This window comes from Oncorhynchus kisutch, unplaced genomic scaffold (genome assembly GCF_002021735.2).
Source record: "Oncorhynchus kisutch isolate 150728-3 unplaced genomic scaffold, Okis_V2 scaffold1395, whole genome shotgun sequence".
Taxonomy (NCBI): Eukaryota; Metazoa; Chordata; class Actinopteri; order Salmoniformes; family Salmonidae; genus Oncorhynchus; species Oncorhynchus kisutch.
The window spans coordinates 12-14,907 of record NW_022263340.1 but is presented as its reverse complement, the minus strand read 5'-3'; the positions used below and the strand labels follow the sequence as shown (position 1 = coordinate 14,907).

Below are 14,896 nucleotides of genomic sequence, written 5' to 3'. Positions count from 1 at the left end.
CTTGTAATCCACATTCAATAAACTAATAGGCCTATAATTTTCCAATTTTACCTTACTCCCTTTTCCATTTTTATATAGTTATCATCCCTGTCACCATCGATTCTGAAACAGTCATTCTCCTCCATATAGTGGTAAACCTCCAATAAAATAGGTGCTAAAAGACTTTCATACATTTTATAAAACTCTGCAATGATCCCATCAACACCAGGGCTCTTATTCACCTGTAAATCCTTAATCGCATCTATAACTTCATTTACTGTAATCGTCCCATCACACATCAACTTATCCTCTACATTAATTTTCACCTCCACACGATCTAAAATCTCCTGTACACACCCCTCCTCCATCTCCCCTTTCTTAAATAAGTCCCTATAAAAATTCTGCACCGTCTTTAAAATCTCTACATAATCATCTACTACGTCATCCTTTACATTTTCAATCTGTCTAAGATATGTTCTCCTTTGAGTACTCTTCTCTAATCCAAGAAAAAAGTGCATTTCTCCCCCTCCAAAAAATACGTTGCTTTGCTTCTTATAATAGCCCCCTTACACTTATCTATGTCATATTTACTCAATTTAGCTTTCAACTCTAAAAACGTTTCTATATTATAATTAGGTTCACTATCATACTTCCCCATTTCTTCATCCAATTTAGCTCTCAACTCTCTTTTCATCTGACCCCTCTTTTTCCTTGCATATCTTATACCTTTTTTAAAACCTTTTATTTTTTCCTTAACCTTGTCCCACCATAAACACTTGTCATTATCTTTCTGCTTATCCTCCATTTCACATGCTATCAAAGATGTAAGTTGTTTACAATAATCCTCATCCCCCAAATAACTATCATTCATACACCACGTACCACCCCCTGTTCCTTCCTTTTCTAAACCCACCGAGAAAATTAAATATGCATGGTCACTGAAAGTTGTAAAAACATACTTAATATCTTTCATAAAATCTCTTACGCCTTCTTTAACTAAAACCAGATCTATTCTAGTTTGTTTTAATTCCCCTAAAACCACCTGCCTTCCCGTTTATCGGGATTTTCATCTCTCCATATGTCCATTTTTTCTCAAACATCACCTTTTTTAAAACCCCCCTAGATGCATCACTTCTAAAGATAGCTCCCCTTGTCATATCTAATCTGTCCATTTTCACATTAAAATCCCCCACCACAATGCAATTTTCCACACACCATCGTCCCACTTCAATAAATAAAACCTTGCGCTCTATTTCGTTATTTGGAGCATAAACATTTAGAATTCTAAAAATCCTATCCATATACTCAATTTAAAACTAAAATCCTCCCATTGTTATCATCATATATATGTACCAGTTTGTCCACCACATCCTTCCTCAATAAAATAGCCATGCCACTAGAGTTCCCCCTACCATTATTCACAAAAATAAAAGTCCCAATGCGTCTCTTGTAAACACAAGATATCCACGTTCTTCATTTGAACTATATTTTGAAATTTGTCCTTAAACCATTTACATTTAGGGACATACAATTAACCATTAATATAAATACAATAAAACAAATTGCCTTCATTATCCTTTACATGTTGACTTGTTTTTTCCCTTTTCCATCCTTTTTCACGTCCCCCGCTTTCCTCTTCCTCAGGCCTCCTCTTATTCTCTCTACCTTTTCAGTGTCGTCTGTATCCGAAACCAACTCCAAATCCATCCCATCCAACCAACTCAACCTCTTTCCCGTGTCCGTTGTGCTTTCTGTATCCATTTCCGACTCTCATAATAAACCAAAATATGCAGCAAAACTGCAAGGGGGAAGAACGAACCAAACTTAAAACTTATTCAACTGCAAAAACCACAATTATACTTCGAAAACTGTTGAAATAACAAACAAAAAAATATGCTCAAGAAAAACTCTTGCGCAAACACACAGCTTAATCACCGGAAGCGCGTACTCAGGCCGGTATGGTCGTAAGCGAGAAAATATCTCTTGGTGCACTATATAAAGTGTGACGACCCTCCCACTCTGTCTGCCGTATTCTGTCTTTGCTCTTGTTTCCTTATTAGGATGCCGGTGGGTGGAGTTGGGAGGGTCGTCAGCTTCATGGGAAACACTTGGGCCATGTGTCTCCCAGGATAAATATACCTCTTCCACATTCATGGAGGAGACTCTCAGAATACGGCTGACAGAGTGGGAGGGTCGTCACAAGTCAAAGTGAGTCTGATTAACAGCTGTTGCATTTTCACCATTTAGATAAGCATCTGTGTCACTCAAAAAGTGGAAGAAATTGCATATACTGTAGCACAGATTGTTGGATGAAATACAAACTAACCTTGCTTACTTATTTCAAAGCGAGGGCACATTTTTCAGCCTTGTGGGAAAAAAAACGGACAAAGAGTTGAAATTCCACAAGGCAGTGACAAAAAGCTTACAGCACCTGGTATTCCCAGGCAGTCTCCCATCCAAGTATTACCCACTTGGATGGGTAATGCAAGGGGGACCGTTTGTCCCTGCATCTATAGGTTTTCGCTCTCTAAAATGGACACCTTTTTAATAGAACATCCAATCATGTTATATTTCTATGTCCACGACAGCGTTTAAAACCCTAGCAGGAAACCAATTAAGACATATCGATTTTGGGGTGTAGTTACCCTTTAACTAGGCATGTCAGATAAGAATGACGGCCTAGGAACTGCCTTGTTCAGGGGCAGATTTTTACCTTCTCGGCTCAGGGATTTGATCTTGCAACCTTCTGGTTACTAGTCCAACGCTCTACCCACCTGCCCGCCCAAGATTGAACTCGTATATTATAAATAAAATGCACTTCTTTCAATAAAGCATTTCACATTCTCCACTGGTTGAAATACTATCCTGTGTCCTCAGATTAATGGAGTTAGATATGCATACGTTCTTTCCCTGTATATATGAATTACAAATCAATCATGTTAAGTCTATTGTATAGTTACAATGTGTAATCATTGATATCCCAGGAGCAGTAAACACTGAAGTGTATAATTGTAATACATACACCGCATCGTTTGATATGACTGAGTGTCTGTCATACCAGAACCACACCTTTATTTGCCAAGGAAGAGTATATATTCAATGTACAGGCTACAAGATGGGAATCTCATACGTGGTATTAACTAAAATACATATGTATATAGGTCTTGCATCCTTGGCACAATAAAGGTATATTCTACTCTAGGCTTCATTAATGCCACTGACTTCAGGGTCATTGATTGATATGAATATTAGTTCAGAACTACGTTTTAGGGTCCATACCCAGAGCGGCAACAGTTATTTTTAATCCGACTCAAGCAAGTAAATAGCTAGCCATGTTACTTTAGCTGCATTGCAAGGCAAGCTTACAATTGTGCTGTCAATGCTTTACAGGCCACTGTTTCACAAGACAACATCCTGGTTTGTTGGTTCTCAGGAGTCCCTGAAAGACAAATTCATTCTCCTAACACTAGCTCGTCTGAACTTGCTAAATAGAGATTTTTGTAATTTAACAAAAAATATATATAGCCACGCCTCTACATTATCACATTCCTCTCAAATTGTACATTTGCTTGACTCGTTAAGACAACTTCCATCTGTTTTGTCAGCAATCTTCGTTGAGCGCCACAAGGCAAGGGTGGCTCGTGTCAAAATTAGTCTTTGGTCATCCCAAAGCCTTGGGACCCAAATGCATAATGATTGCACAAACTCCCCTTGTGGTGGTCTGGAGCAATGAAACCGTCCCGCGGCGCAAGCTCGCAACTTTAAGGAGTGTCTTCAGTCCCCGCTGTTCCGTACGGTGTGTGTTGAAATCTTATCCTGATGCGGAATAGATTGCAACGTATTCATGGCTCTACCTTCGTAGCTCGGACTTGGGGAATGCATGGGTGTCTGAGCTGTGCGCGAGTTTAAAAACAGACAGCTCGGTACATTCAGCTTGTCAACACTTCTTACACAAACAAGTAGCGATGAAGTCATGCTCTTCCCATTTGAGCCATGAGAGATTGACATGCATATCATTGAAGAAGAAATGTCCATATTTGGATGGAAACCAAGCTAGTGAGCGGTATCAAGGAAAGTTGTAATTTCAGTTAAATTACCAACACTGCAGCCAACCACAGCCCTGCTGGTTTCACTTTGGCAAACCACCATCTGCTATAACATTGAGTCAGTTCATCCTACTGGACAATGGAAAGCTTTTGTTTCGTCACCCATTTGTCCTAGACGGGAAATAGTTGCGCAACACTTATCTCCCTCCGGTGGATGGTTCAGAGTTCCATGCTTACAAAAGGGTTGATTGATACATGTCAGATGACAAGCCTACGACATGGTGTTAAGGTAGCTCCAACGGTTAGGATTGTTTTATATAGAACACTTTATTTGACATGTTAGAACAATACATTACACCCAAAGAATGTATCCAGAAGAAACATATACATGACGCTCCTCAAAGAAGTCTTTGACATGTCGTTGACCTGTTGAGAGAGAGAGCGAACCTATTAGTTCAGTTATGGTCTGCCAGGGTCTGAAAAGCATAAAACAAGACCTACCTCTTTTCAGGTTGTCCTGATTCACACATTGTCCACTACAGGGGCCGCCAGTGGGACTACTGGCATCACAGATGACCACATCACAATGGACAAAGACCTAGGAATCAAAGATTTGATGGTGTCAGTTTTTTTTTTTTAAAGGGATGATTGCCACTCACACAAAATTAAAGAATAAAGATTGTTGGGTGAACTTTGTTACCTGGCCACTCGGCTCAACCGCATCACCGGCGAAGGAAAACATATAGGCCTCAAAGCGTTTGACGTGAGGGGGGAAGCGGACCCTGGCGTCAGCTTCTACCGGGTGGAAGACCACACGGTATGGATCCTCGGGGTTCTCACAGCTGCCAGTGTAGAGAGAGGGACTAAGTTATGAACAAGAAAACGCTGCAAACCCCAACCGCCTTGTGTACGAAGTCTTGTGGTGGTGTCATGACTGTCCTGTGAGGATCAGATCAATTTACAGCAGAAGTGGGTTCTTTCTCCCCCTCCAGTATGAACTAAAGGAATGTTTTTGCTAACAGGCTTTACCCAACAACAATCACCTTTGTCTTGAAAAAACATATTTCATATACAATGTAAAGGCTAGAGACGTCCTACCTGTAGAGTAATCGCGTTTCTAGTAAAAATCACAAAATAAAAGCCAATATGACATTCATTTTCTATAGCTAATCTCTGAGTGCATAAAAGGAATGGTAACAGAAATTAACATTAGACCAGAAAACCGTGAGGCGCAAGCTAGACGTTTGGAACTTTCCTAACCTAGAAAATTAACTTAAGTGGGACCATTCTGCTACCACATCCAAACAATCCTACTCATCACCCACTGAGGAATCAGCGACAGGGTTGATTAGCCTATCTTCCAGAACGTGTGAAAGGAAAATCCATCCTGTAGTTCTGTTCAAGACTAGTCATTGGAGCCACGGACAACCAACGACATTGTGACCTCATGTAGCCAATCAGAGAGAAGACCAACCACCTACCTTTCCACGGCGGCATCCCACAAATACATTCATGCTTTTACTCCAAGCTGGTGCCGGTTCGTGTGTTCAAAAATGTATCAATGATAAGTGTCCCTTACGGAACGGTGGGGGGTGTGAAGAGAAACCTTGTAACAAGCTTTCAGTGTCACCTGTGTGTTTAGCCTGTGTTATTTAGTTAGCTAGTAATTCAATTAAACCAACTTGTATAGTACTGAATCATAAGGCTGGGGGTTTTGCAGCTGCAAGGAGGATACGATGTAAAGTTAATAAGTTGACTATCAATTTAATAGATTTCTACCGTCTAGAGTTTACGTCGGGAGACGGTAACTTTAAAACCGCTTCCTCGGCACCCCAAATCCTACGTTTTTATTTTAAAGAACAGAAATTGGGCTTTCCGTCAACAATATTTATTTTGGTCTACTGGAATGGCTTGTTAAATGACAGATGTCAAACATGTATATTCAATTCCATTGACATGAGGTGAGATGTCCCTCTAAATGGTTCTTAAAATTCTAAATGATCCAGAAAGGGTCGCCTGTAGTCTGACCAGAATATTGATCGTGGTTTAACCAAAGTTGCCGAAGAGACAGTCGGTATCATCAACACAAGTACTTCATTTTAAACAAGAACTTCATGCAATGCGCCAGAGCAATTCTTCCGCTGTTGGAGAAAAATTGGTCACAAAATAAATTCTACACCCACGGCATCGGAGTCACACGGAGGACTTCTGTGAAGGGCGCAGCTCTACTATACAAAGTAACCTACGCATTGACAGTTTAGGCCTACTTTTTTAATTTGCATCTTTGGGAGGTTTATCCTTTACTGTTTAACTGCCAGATATTAGCAAAAAGGAATTTGTGAAATCTGAAGACGTTACATTAAGAGAAACACCCACACCAGTACAAATCACTTGAGCTGACAGACGATGGTAAGGATTTTGCACAACGATATAGTTGCAGCTGAAGTGACAAATCTCAACTACCCATTTTGTGCACAGCCATGTGAATGTTGTCTTTTCCTATGATATACAAAACATTTCAGCCTGTTTTTTTAAACTGCTATGACATTGCTGATTTAATAAACAGCTGCGAAGTTACGCCGTGTCCACAAGGCCAAACTTAGGTTGATACCAATTCATAAAAATGGTCAAATTGCATGATTTCATAGCAAACCCGATCCCCCAAATGAATGGTTTTGACCAATAAAGTTGCTTCACTACACTGCTTGGTGTAACATGTATCCAGATACTGAAAAGGCACCCGTAAAATAAAGGGTCATTTGCAGCGTGCATAATCATAAGTCATTGTAGCCCATTACAATGTAGGAAAAATAAGTCATCTTTCTATAGTAACCCAATTTAAATTCTTGAGATAAAAATTAGGCCAGCATGTCCATCTGTGGCAAAGTGCTCACCCAAATAAAAAAAATGTAGTAACATTTTTTTTTTAAATATGAACATTAGCTAGCTAAATAAGGTTAGCAAGATGCTGCTACACTTGACCGTGGTATTTGTTCATGTTTAGCAACTCCCAATTAGCGCATTCCTCTAGGACAGGAAATTCCATTGAAAGCGGCATCAACTTCTGGGGATCCTGTCAACTGATCCTATTCAGTTTCAAACATCCATGCTGCACAGGCATCTGAACAATCCTTTAGGTTTAGTGCAATAACTGTTTTAAATACAAGAGGTCACTTGTGCCTGAATTCAACCCAAAACCAACAACTATTCAGTCAGTGTTAAGAGCAGTTGTATGTAACCAATCGGAAAGGCAAGCCAAGCTTGCCAGCCGCTCTTGATTTCCATTTGACTGATCAGCTTGGCACAACACTGAACTGTAGCAAACCAAAAGGATAACATTGAGTAAAAAGGTGTAGGTAATGCCAACATTAACCTTTTCACACACACAAGTTCCAAATATCTTCAACAGTCGCCCCAGTGGGAGTTGATTTCATGCGCGTGATGTCAGAATGCACTCACCGTTCCAACATGTGGACATTTAACCCGCGCTGACCTCAGACCAAGGCACACTACCTGCTAATTTTCTAGAAGCCGTTTCAACTTCTAATTTTGCCTCATTCATTCACAAAAGTAGCCCATTTCACTGTTGCAGACCATTTATATTTGAGAATTTAATGAGCCGGACAAACTTTCCTTCAAAAGAAAGCCCAAGCACTTCCCCAGATCAAGTATACAGTCCTTGCACATTTATTGCCTTCCTCACAAATAACTGTGGACATGCGTGTATTCCTATCAAAGTGCCTTATTTTCTGTGTCACGTGTTGTCGTTTCTACTGCATCGTACCGTAAGTATAATGTGCTTAGCGTTTTATTCATGCTTTCTGATTCTTGCCTAGATTGTAATGGACACGTGTGTAAAACACTTGAAGGTGGTACTGAATATAAGTTAACACCATACAATGCAGTCGGGTTATCACGTAAGCGTCTGTCAGACTTATGGTGATCTCAACTGGAGTACCCCCATTGTCTTGAATGCACTGAAGTCGTCAGTTGATTTGAACACGGCATCAGAGTGTAAACTATGGTACCTCAGGGTTGCCAGATCAGACCCCCCCTTTCCAGGGGTATATAGCTTAGAAAAACTGTCTGCCTCACCATTTATTGTTGATAAATTCCCAGATCTTAGTAATATTTCCTGCATCATCCTCTTCACAATACCTTCCCCCAAGGACTTAGCCCCCAATAATGGATTGTGCTATATCTTAGCTTTCGTGCTACGGTTGTATTTGTATAGTTACCTGTAAACTACTTGTCATGTGTACGCCGTAACAAGTACAAACATTATCACATGCTGAAGTGGCCAAACGAAGTTAAGATCTCAGGCAACGGGCGCAGTGAACAGCATTCTAGGAGTTCTTGGTTGACAAACATGGCTGCCATACTTTCTATACTAGATTTACATGGCTCCCTTGTACCGCATCATACTGTAAAACAAGTCAACCTGTTATTTAGACTAGATGATAACGTTAACATTGATATATTTTACAAGCAAAGCTGGAATAAAGTTGTGAAGACCTTTATTTCTCAACACAAAACATTGTTTAGATGCTTTTCAGACAACGCGGTTTAGAGTCGTTTGATGCAGCATACGTTCCAATGATATGCTGCAGGGACCACTCAGTGATAACAAGCATGTGATCATACGCGCCAGAATCTCCCATAAGTGTGAAATTGGGTGGAGATCTGGTGACAGACCGCACATGGCTCACATCGTTTTTAAGCATTGTGACCACTCGACCTATGGATGGGGGCATAGCCACGGTAGCCAAAGTAAATGGCCTGCCAAGCATGATAGGTTGCTAATTACTCAGGAACCACACCTGTGGAATAACACTTGTTTAGGCCCAAAAACAACATGTTACCCATTAATGATGAGATTCCACCGGGGTCGGGAGTCGCGGTCCTCGTTGAGGGTGGCCCAGCAGTGGTCAAGCACCAGCGCTACCTTGGGATCAGAGGACGTGGTCAGCTCCACCTCAAAGTGCAGAGGCTGTCTCAGGTACCTCACCACTGGATAGTCCTCCTCCTGGTGGAATGTGTTATACGAGGCGTCTGGAACACAGAACAAGACAACCGGGGGTCGTGGTCAGTGGGCACCATCGGAACTTGTCCATTAAGAAATGCTCGTTTATCATATCCTGTTGTGCCCCAATGAACACACGCCATTTATAGCCAACACTATCCACCCCCCACTAGAGGCTTCTGACAAATTCCCAAATCAGCTCCTCACCGTTACTACATAGCCACACCTGTAGATCTCAGAACGCAAGAGTAATATATCACAAGGCTTACATTTTTGGGAATGGTTTTGTAAAGGAGACCATCCAAGATTCTTTTAGAGGCTAGGGGTCAAGTTGAAATTCTGAATTTGTGCACGCTTACCCTGAGCGAGTCTCATTCTGACCATTAGTCGACCCGTCCCAGTCTCGGCAAAAGGCTCGTTGTCACGCGGCCTGGTCAGGAAGGCCAATGTGCGAGTGATGTTGGCCACATAGGAGCAGGAAACCTTTAACCTAAAGAGGGATGTAAGCAACTTCAATAGGGGAAACGTCAAGCAGTGGAGTGGACACTGGTAGTAGAGGCACATTTTCCCTGTATACAAAGTATTGAGCAATTGAAGAAAAATAAACCTTATGAAAGCTAATAGCTACAGTTGTGATGCGTAATCCACTTACTGATATTCCTCCTCTGAAGACGTCGTGGCATTCAGCTTCACCTCAAGTTCATCTGGCAAGGAGATTTCGTTCTCATACAGCATGACATTGTTGATAAACTATGTAGTAGAGGGGAATTGCTTATTACAGCCTGAAGAAGCAAACAGTCCGTAAATACACAGTACCCATCACCTCATGGTAATAGTCATTTTACCTTCCTGGTGGTGCCACAGGAGTTCACAGTGAAGTGGAAGTAGGCGAAGCGATCGTCACTGTAGGTGGGACCACAGGCGGGGTCGCTCAGGGTCAGCTGACCGGGGTTCAGACCGGGAGCAGACTCCACCTTCACTGCCAGCGCAGTCATCGTTCCATTAGAGAAACACTCTTGGAGGTGGGGGAGCAAAAGACAGGTAGCCATCAGACCTGGGTTCTGTATTTGTTACACTTATTGAGCTTGAACCAATGGAATAGCACCAAAAATGCAAACCATGCCCATCTGGCACTACCATTTAGACTCACGGTATTTGCAAGGAACCCAGGTTTGGTAACCATGTTAAACGACAATTTATCGTAAGTAATTGTTTGAGAACCAACCAGTCAGCGTTTTGAGGAAGCTGCAAGCCAGGGAAAAGTATTTGATGGTCATGTTGTTGTAAGGATTCAACAGAGCCACATCCAGTCTGCTCCGGACAGCCGACGAGTGAACCGACTGGGAACCAATGGGAGAGTTCATTAGTCCAATATTGTATGCATGTATACAGGGTAAGGAAAGCAAAGCTAGCTGCAGCAATTTAGGTTAACATGTTTTGGGAGAGCGTCGTACCTCAAACACTGCGTCCGGCGAAGAGAAGGGCAACGTGATGGTGAAGTCTGTGTCGCCCTCTGTTAAATACTGTTGAGCAAACTCATGGTTAAGCAGCCGCTTGCCAACCAAGACCACAAAAAAGGGCTCTTGGTTCCTGTAGTCCACAGTGATGTGGAAGTTCTCCTGATCACAGTAGCCAGTGACTGAGGGTGGCACTACAAGGACAAACAGGGTTGTGTTCATTAATTAAGCACAAAAAACAGGAAGGTACTACTTGAACTTGTCCAAGAAGAAACCCTTGTTTAGATTGCAAAATGTTTTGCTACGGTGGGACTGAATAAACACGATCCTGGCAAATCAGGAACAGGGAAACTGGGTCCAAATACTCTAAAGCTTAACATTCTTTGTAGAAAGACCGCATAGGAAAACCCTACAGTATGGCTAGTTGGTCTTTCACTGCCAATTTCCTTTCAGGGCAATCATTAACGAGAGGAAACCATTCAACAGTAGTTTGGCGTAGTCCAGAGGCATACCAATGTCCAGCAGTACAGCGTCCACAACGGCAGAGTGAGAGAAAGGAGCGTACTCTGGAAAGATGACCAGGCCGTAGATCAGCTGAAGAGTGAAGGTTGTGACACCTTGTTCCGCCCTTCTCTGTAGTGAAGTTAACAGCATTGGTCAGCATTATTGTTGCAACAGAACTCTATTCAACATCAAGTGACAAGTACATATGGGGACTATTAAAACAACACTTGAGTAAATGAGGGATACAAAGTACATTTGTGCCATTATTTCTATTTTGTTGGTGGCCCACTTATTAGGGCATGAACAAATCACTGCGTGTGGCTTTGCATTTAACAGAAACACACCTCCTTAAAGACCACCGGGTCTGAGAAGGGCACCTCCATCCTGAAGGTCTTCAAGGTGTTGTCCGGGGATCTCTGCTCTTGAACATTGAAGCCCCTGGCGTTGCACTCTGCAACAGTTAGCACCATGGTGGGAAAGGTGATGTTCAGCAGCTCCACATCAAGGTTGAAGGTCCCCAACTCAAGCACAAACACTGCCTGCTCAGGAACTGTGTCCAAGGGCGTGTCTGTTCATTGGCAAACAAAGGAAAACATTTTGAAATGCGGTACAATGGAAGTTGAAAATGGACATTTGTTATTGGGTAAGTCCAGGTATTGCCTCCCCGTTTCAGTACATTTTCTGTTTTGTGCCTAATGAACAACCCAGGCATCCCAAATTACCATAGGCGCTATTTAACTAAACCAGACTCACAGTTGCGAACTTGTGGAGGCCTGGCCATCGGAGGTGTTGTGATAGGGAAGAGGACTTTATAGCTGGTGTTCTCGTGTGCGACCTCCTCGATCCACAGCAACTCAAGCATGGGCTCAATGGTGTAAGTGACAAAGTACTGGTCATCCTGAATATGGCTCTGTAAGGGAGACGAGTGATGCAGTCAGGCTGTAATACACAATTTGAGTGCAAAAACAGGTAAATGTTCCTTATAAGCCAGAATGTTAAATACAATTATTCTACCACTTTTTGCCGCTCGTAATTTAAGACACAATATCCAAAGGAAAGTATTGGTTACCAGACTTTAGACAGCTGGTAGGTGTATGGTTGTCAACTTGCATTTTCAAAGCAACTGACACGCAAAGTAAACACTTGCGCAATATGTAAACAGCAGCCGAGTGTTGCTTGCATTCAGTTGACAGTGGCAAAGCTACCGCCTCCCTAAAAAGTCAGGTAAACAATACTTTAGTGTGGATATTTGGTCTGAAATTTCAAGCGGCTAAAGGACAAACTGCAAAGACAAGAGGTAGAGTATGTTTAAGTGTAATTTTATGCAAAATTCTCACAATTTTGCAAACCATTGTATATTAGCCTGGTTAAGCAAACAATTGCTCAATAAGAAACGTTTCTAGGAGTTTACCCATGAGAGATGGCAAAGGGTTACTGCAAAGCACTGACAACTGCTATAGTATAAAGGGCTCTACAAATAAGACAGGAACATTTTACTCATCCAATGCTGACCTTGAAGTAGCCGCCAACCGCCCCCACCGGAATTTCAACAATAATATGAGCCTCTGTGACTAAAACCGAGTAGTTTCTGGCAGCCATTTCCTCAGTGTCCAGCCTCTTAGCGTCAATTCCCATGTACACCTCCAACATGGTGAAGGCATCAGAGGAGAAAAGTGGGTCTATGTGCTTGGGCATGTACCAGGTGATCACTTCTGGAGTAAAGGCCACTGCCTCTGCAGTGACACAAGAAGCCAAGTGCACATCAAAACAGAACATTTTGCAACTGAAAACTGCCATTATTTGGAAAACATTTTCCCAACTGAACACTACATGAATGTCTTGTCTGGAGCCAATTAAGAACTGGGCTTATAGGATCTTAAATTATTTCACACTCAACCTGGTGTTGGACAAACAGCCGTGGCATCTACTCGAGTAACCAGCCACTTCTGCTCAAAGAAGGTTGAGGTTGAGAGCACCCGCATCGGAACCCTAGCTACCTGTTCAGTAGGACACACCGTATTAACAATATGTTGCAGAGTTCAGGTAGGGCCACCGTTTCCAAATGTTTGCTCTACTGAACATGACCCAGTTCATGGAGGTCAGCTTACATTCTGGAGGTATGTCTCCTCTGCATTATGAGGGCTTCTTAACACCAGCCGTGTGAGAGTGTTGGCTATTGCATAGCCCTTCCTTTGGACCTCATCCACATTCATGACATTCTTGCTAGGACTAAAGACGACTGCTGTCATTTTGTATCCTGAAGCAACAGCCTGTCTCAGGAAATGGAAACATGAATTAAACAAAATTGTCAAACGCACATTGTTTAGCACCATCCTGTCATTTTGTAGTGAAATTACAGAAACTGAAATATATAAACCTCAGCTCCCCTCCGGAAGTTGCCGCTCCTTGCTTTCGGGCCCCCAGTGGGCTGTTTGGGGATGGTTTGGATGTCTGGAAGAGTCCTTCTGACAGACACCTAGAGAAGAAAGGCCATTATTCCCTATGCATTGTCTCCCTCCCATACAAGAGGAAATCAAGGGCCAGTTCTCAATCTGTCCACTCGCCTCCTTAAATGCATTGAGAATAGGCCAAAATTCCTCACCTGTGCATTTTGAAGACACGAGTGGAATTGAGAGAGTCAAGACCTCTACGTTGTGTCGCAGAAGAAATGAAACACTGGACAGTTGTAGCTCTAGACAGATCATTTATACAGGCAGTACGACAAGTGGGACTGTAAACATGTCCATTGGGGCATGCTCTGCTCACTTGCCTCCATGTAGTTTGCGGTCGCACAGAATCTCTCGGGAGGTCCAGGGGGTGTAGCTACAGGTTTTGCCCACTCTATAAACAGGGTCTTCAGTCATGTGGTTTCCTGGCAGCCTGAACTGCATGACCAAGCTGAACATCTTATCATCCTAAAATGAAGGGGGAAGGGAAAAAAGCCTTCATTATATAGCAAAAAAACTAAATTCAGGTGACATTCATGCTGTGTTATAGACTGTGGCAAAATTGGCTATATGAATGCAGCTGCCACTGTATTGAAGCCACACTACAGGAGTAGAGCTCAATAGTTCACATCACTGCAGTCTGTATCAGAAAGTTGGCTGGCCCTCTGAAAGCCCTCCATAAACTTCTGCTGTACCTTACGTCATCGTTAACTTAAAGGTAAGAGATACCAGACCAAGGGGTGGCTAACAATGGAGATCCTTTTGATATCCACAGAGTTAAGGAAACTGCTTCAATGTTCCTGGAACCGGACTTCTAATACCCTCCATGCGCTAAATTGTATGTATTAGCAGCTCTACGGCAACTCAGGCTTATTGAGGACCTTTTTACTGAAGAATGGGTTCAGTTATTTCATTTTTCCATCTAGTGATGCAAATATTGACTTGTATCTTTGTGTAGACAGGCTCATCTGTAAAGGAGCCTGGTCTCAGCATGACTCACGTCAAAGGTAAATAAAATTGCTACATTATGAGTTGCAAATGCAGTGACACTGAAAGGCAAACTGTCCATTTGAAGTACAAGCAAACACTACAGTTCTTAGGTTACCATGTTTTGGGAAAAGCAGTTTTGAAGAGAAGCAAAAAACATGGCATTCCCCATGGGGTCAAATTTAAAGCTGAATCCACACTGAGTAGCAAGGCCAGCGTCAGGTTTTGATCTGTGTGTCATCTGGAAGGGATGGAGATGGTGTGAACACAATAGATTGACAAGCAATATCAAGCCATGAATTATGAAAGGAGAGAAAGAGAATCATAAGAGGCAAACTCACTGAAGACAGCGTCAACCTCTTCCAAAAGAGAGCGACACTCAAACGAATAACGTTACCAAGGCATTCAGCGTTGAGGTCATCTGAATAGGAAAGGTTAGTTTAAAAAAAAAAA

At 42.3% G+C, this 14,896-nt stretch overlaps 1 protein-coding gene and 1 long non-coding RNA gene across 2 annotated transcripts; both read right to left on the bottom strand.

Moving 5' to 3' along the window:
• Positions 1-4,327: 4,327 nt before the first annotated feature.
• On the bottom strand, positions 4,328-13,519 carry LOC116366212 (uncharacterized). The gene is made up of 16 exons (XM_031818448.1): positions 13,387-13,519; positions 13,118-13,279; positions 12,907-13,006; positions 12,522-12,742; positions 11,763-11,919; positions 11,354-11,577; positions 11,018-11,138; positions 10,503-10,699; positions 10,274-10,388; positions 9,894-10,063; positions 9,701-9,798; positions 9,408-9,538; positions 8,888-9,077; positions 4,726-4,867; positions 4,527-4,623; positions 4,328-4,451 (listed from the first exon to the last, which is right to left on the bottom strand). Exons 2-16 carry the CDS (start codon positions 13,256-13,258, stop codon positions 4,378-4,380), a joined length of 2,178 nt encoding a protein of 725 aa, XP_031674308.1. The 5' UTR covers positions 13,259-13,279; positions 13,387-13,519; the 3' UTR covers positions 4,328-4,377.
• A 325-nt stretch (positions 13,520-13,844) lies between these two features.
• On the bottom strand, positions 13,845-14,669 carry LOC116366214 (uncharacterized). The gene is made up of 2 exons (XR_004208248.1): positions 14,562-14,669; positions 13,845-13,924 (listed from the first exon to the last, which is right to left on the bottom strand). It is a non-coding gene; the product is annotated as an uncharacterized LOC116366214 (long non-coding RNA).
• Between the last annotated feature and the right edge of the window lie 227 nt (positions 14,670-14,896).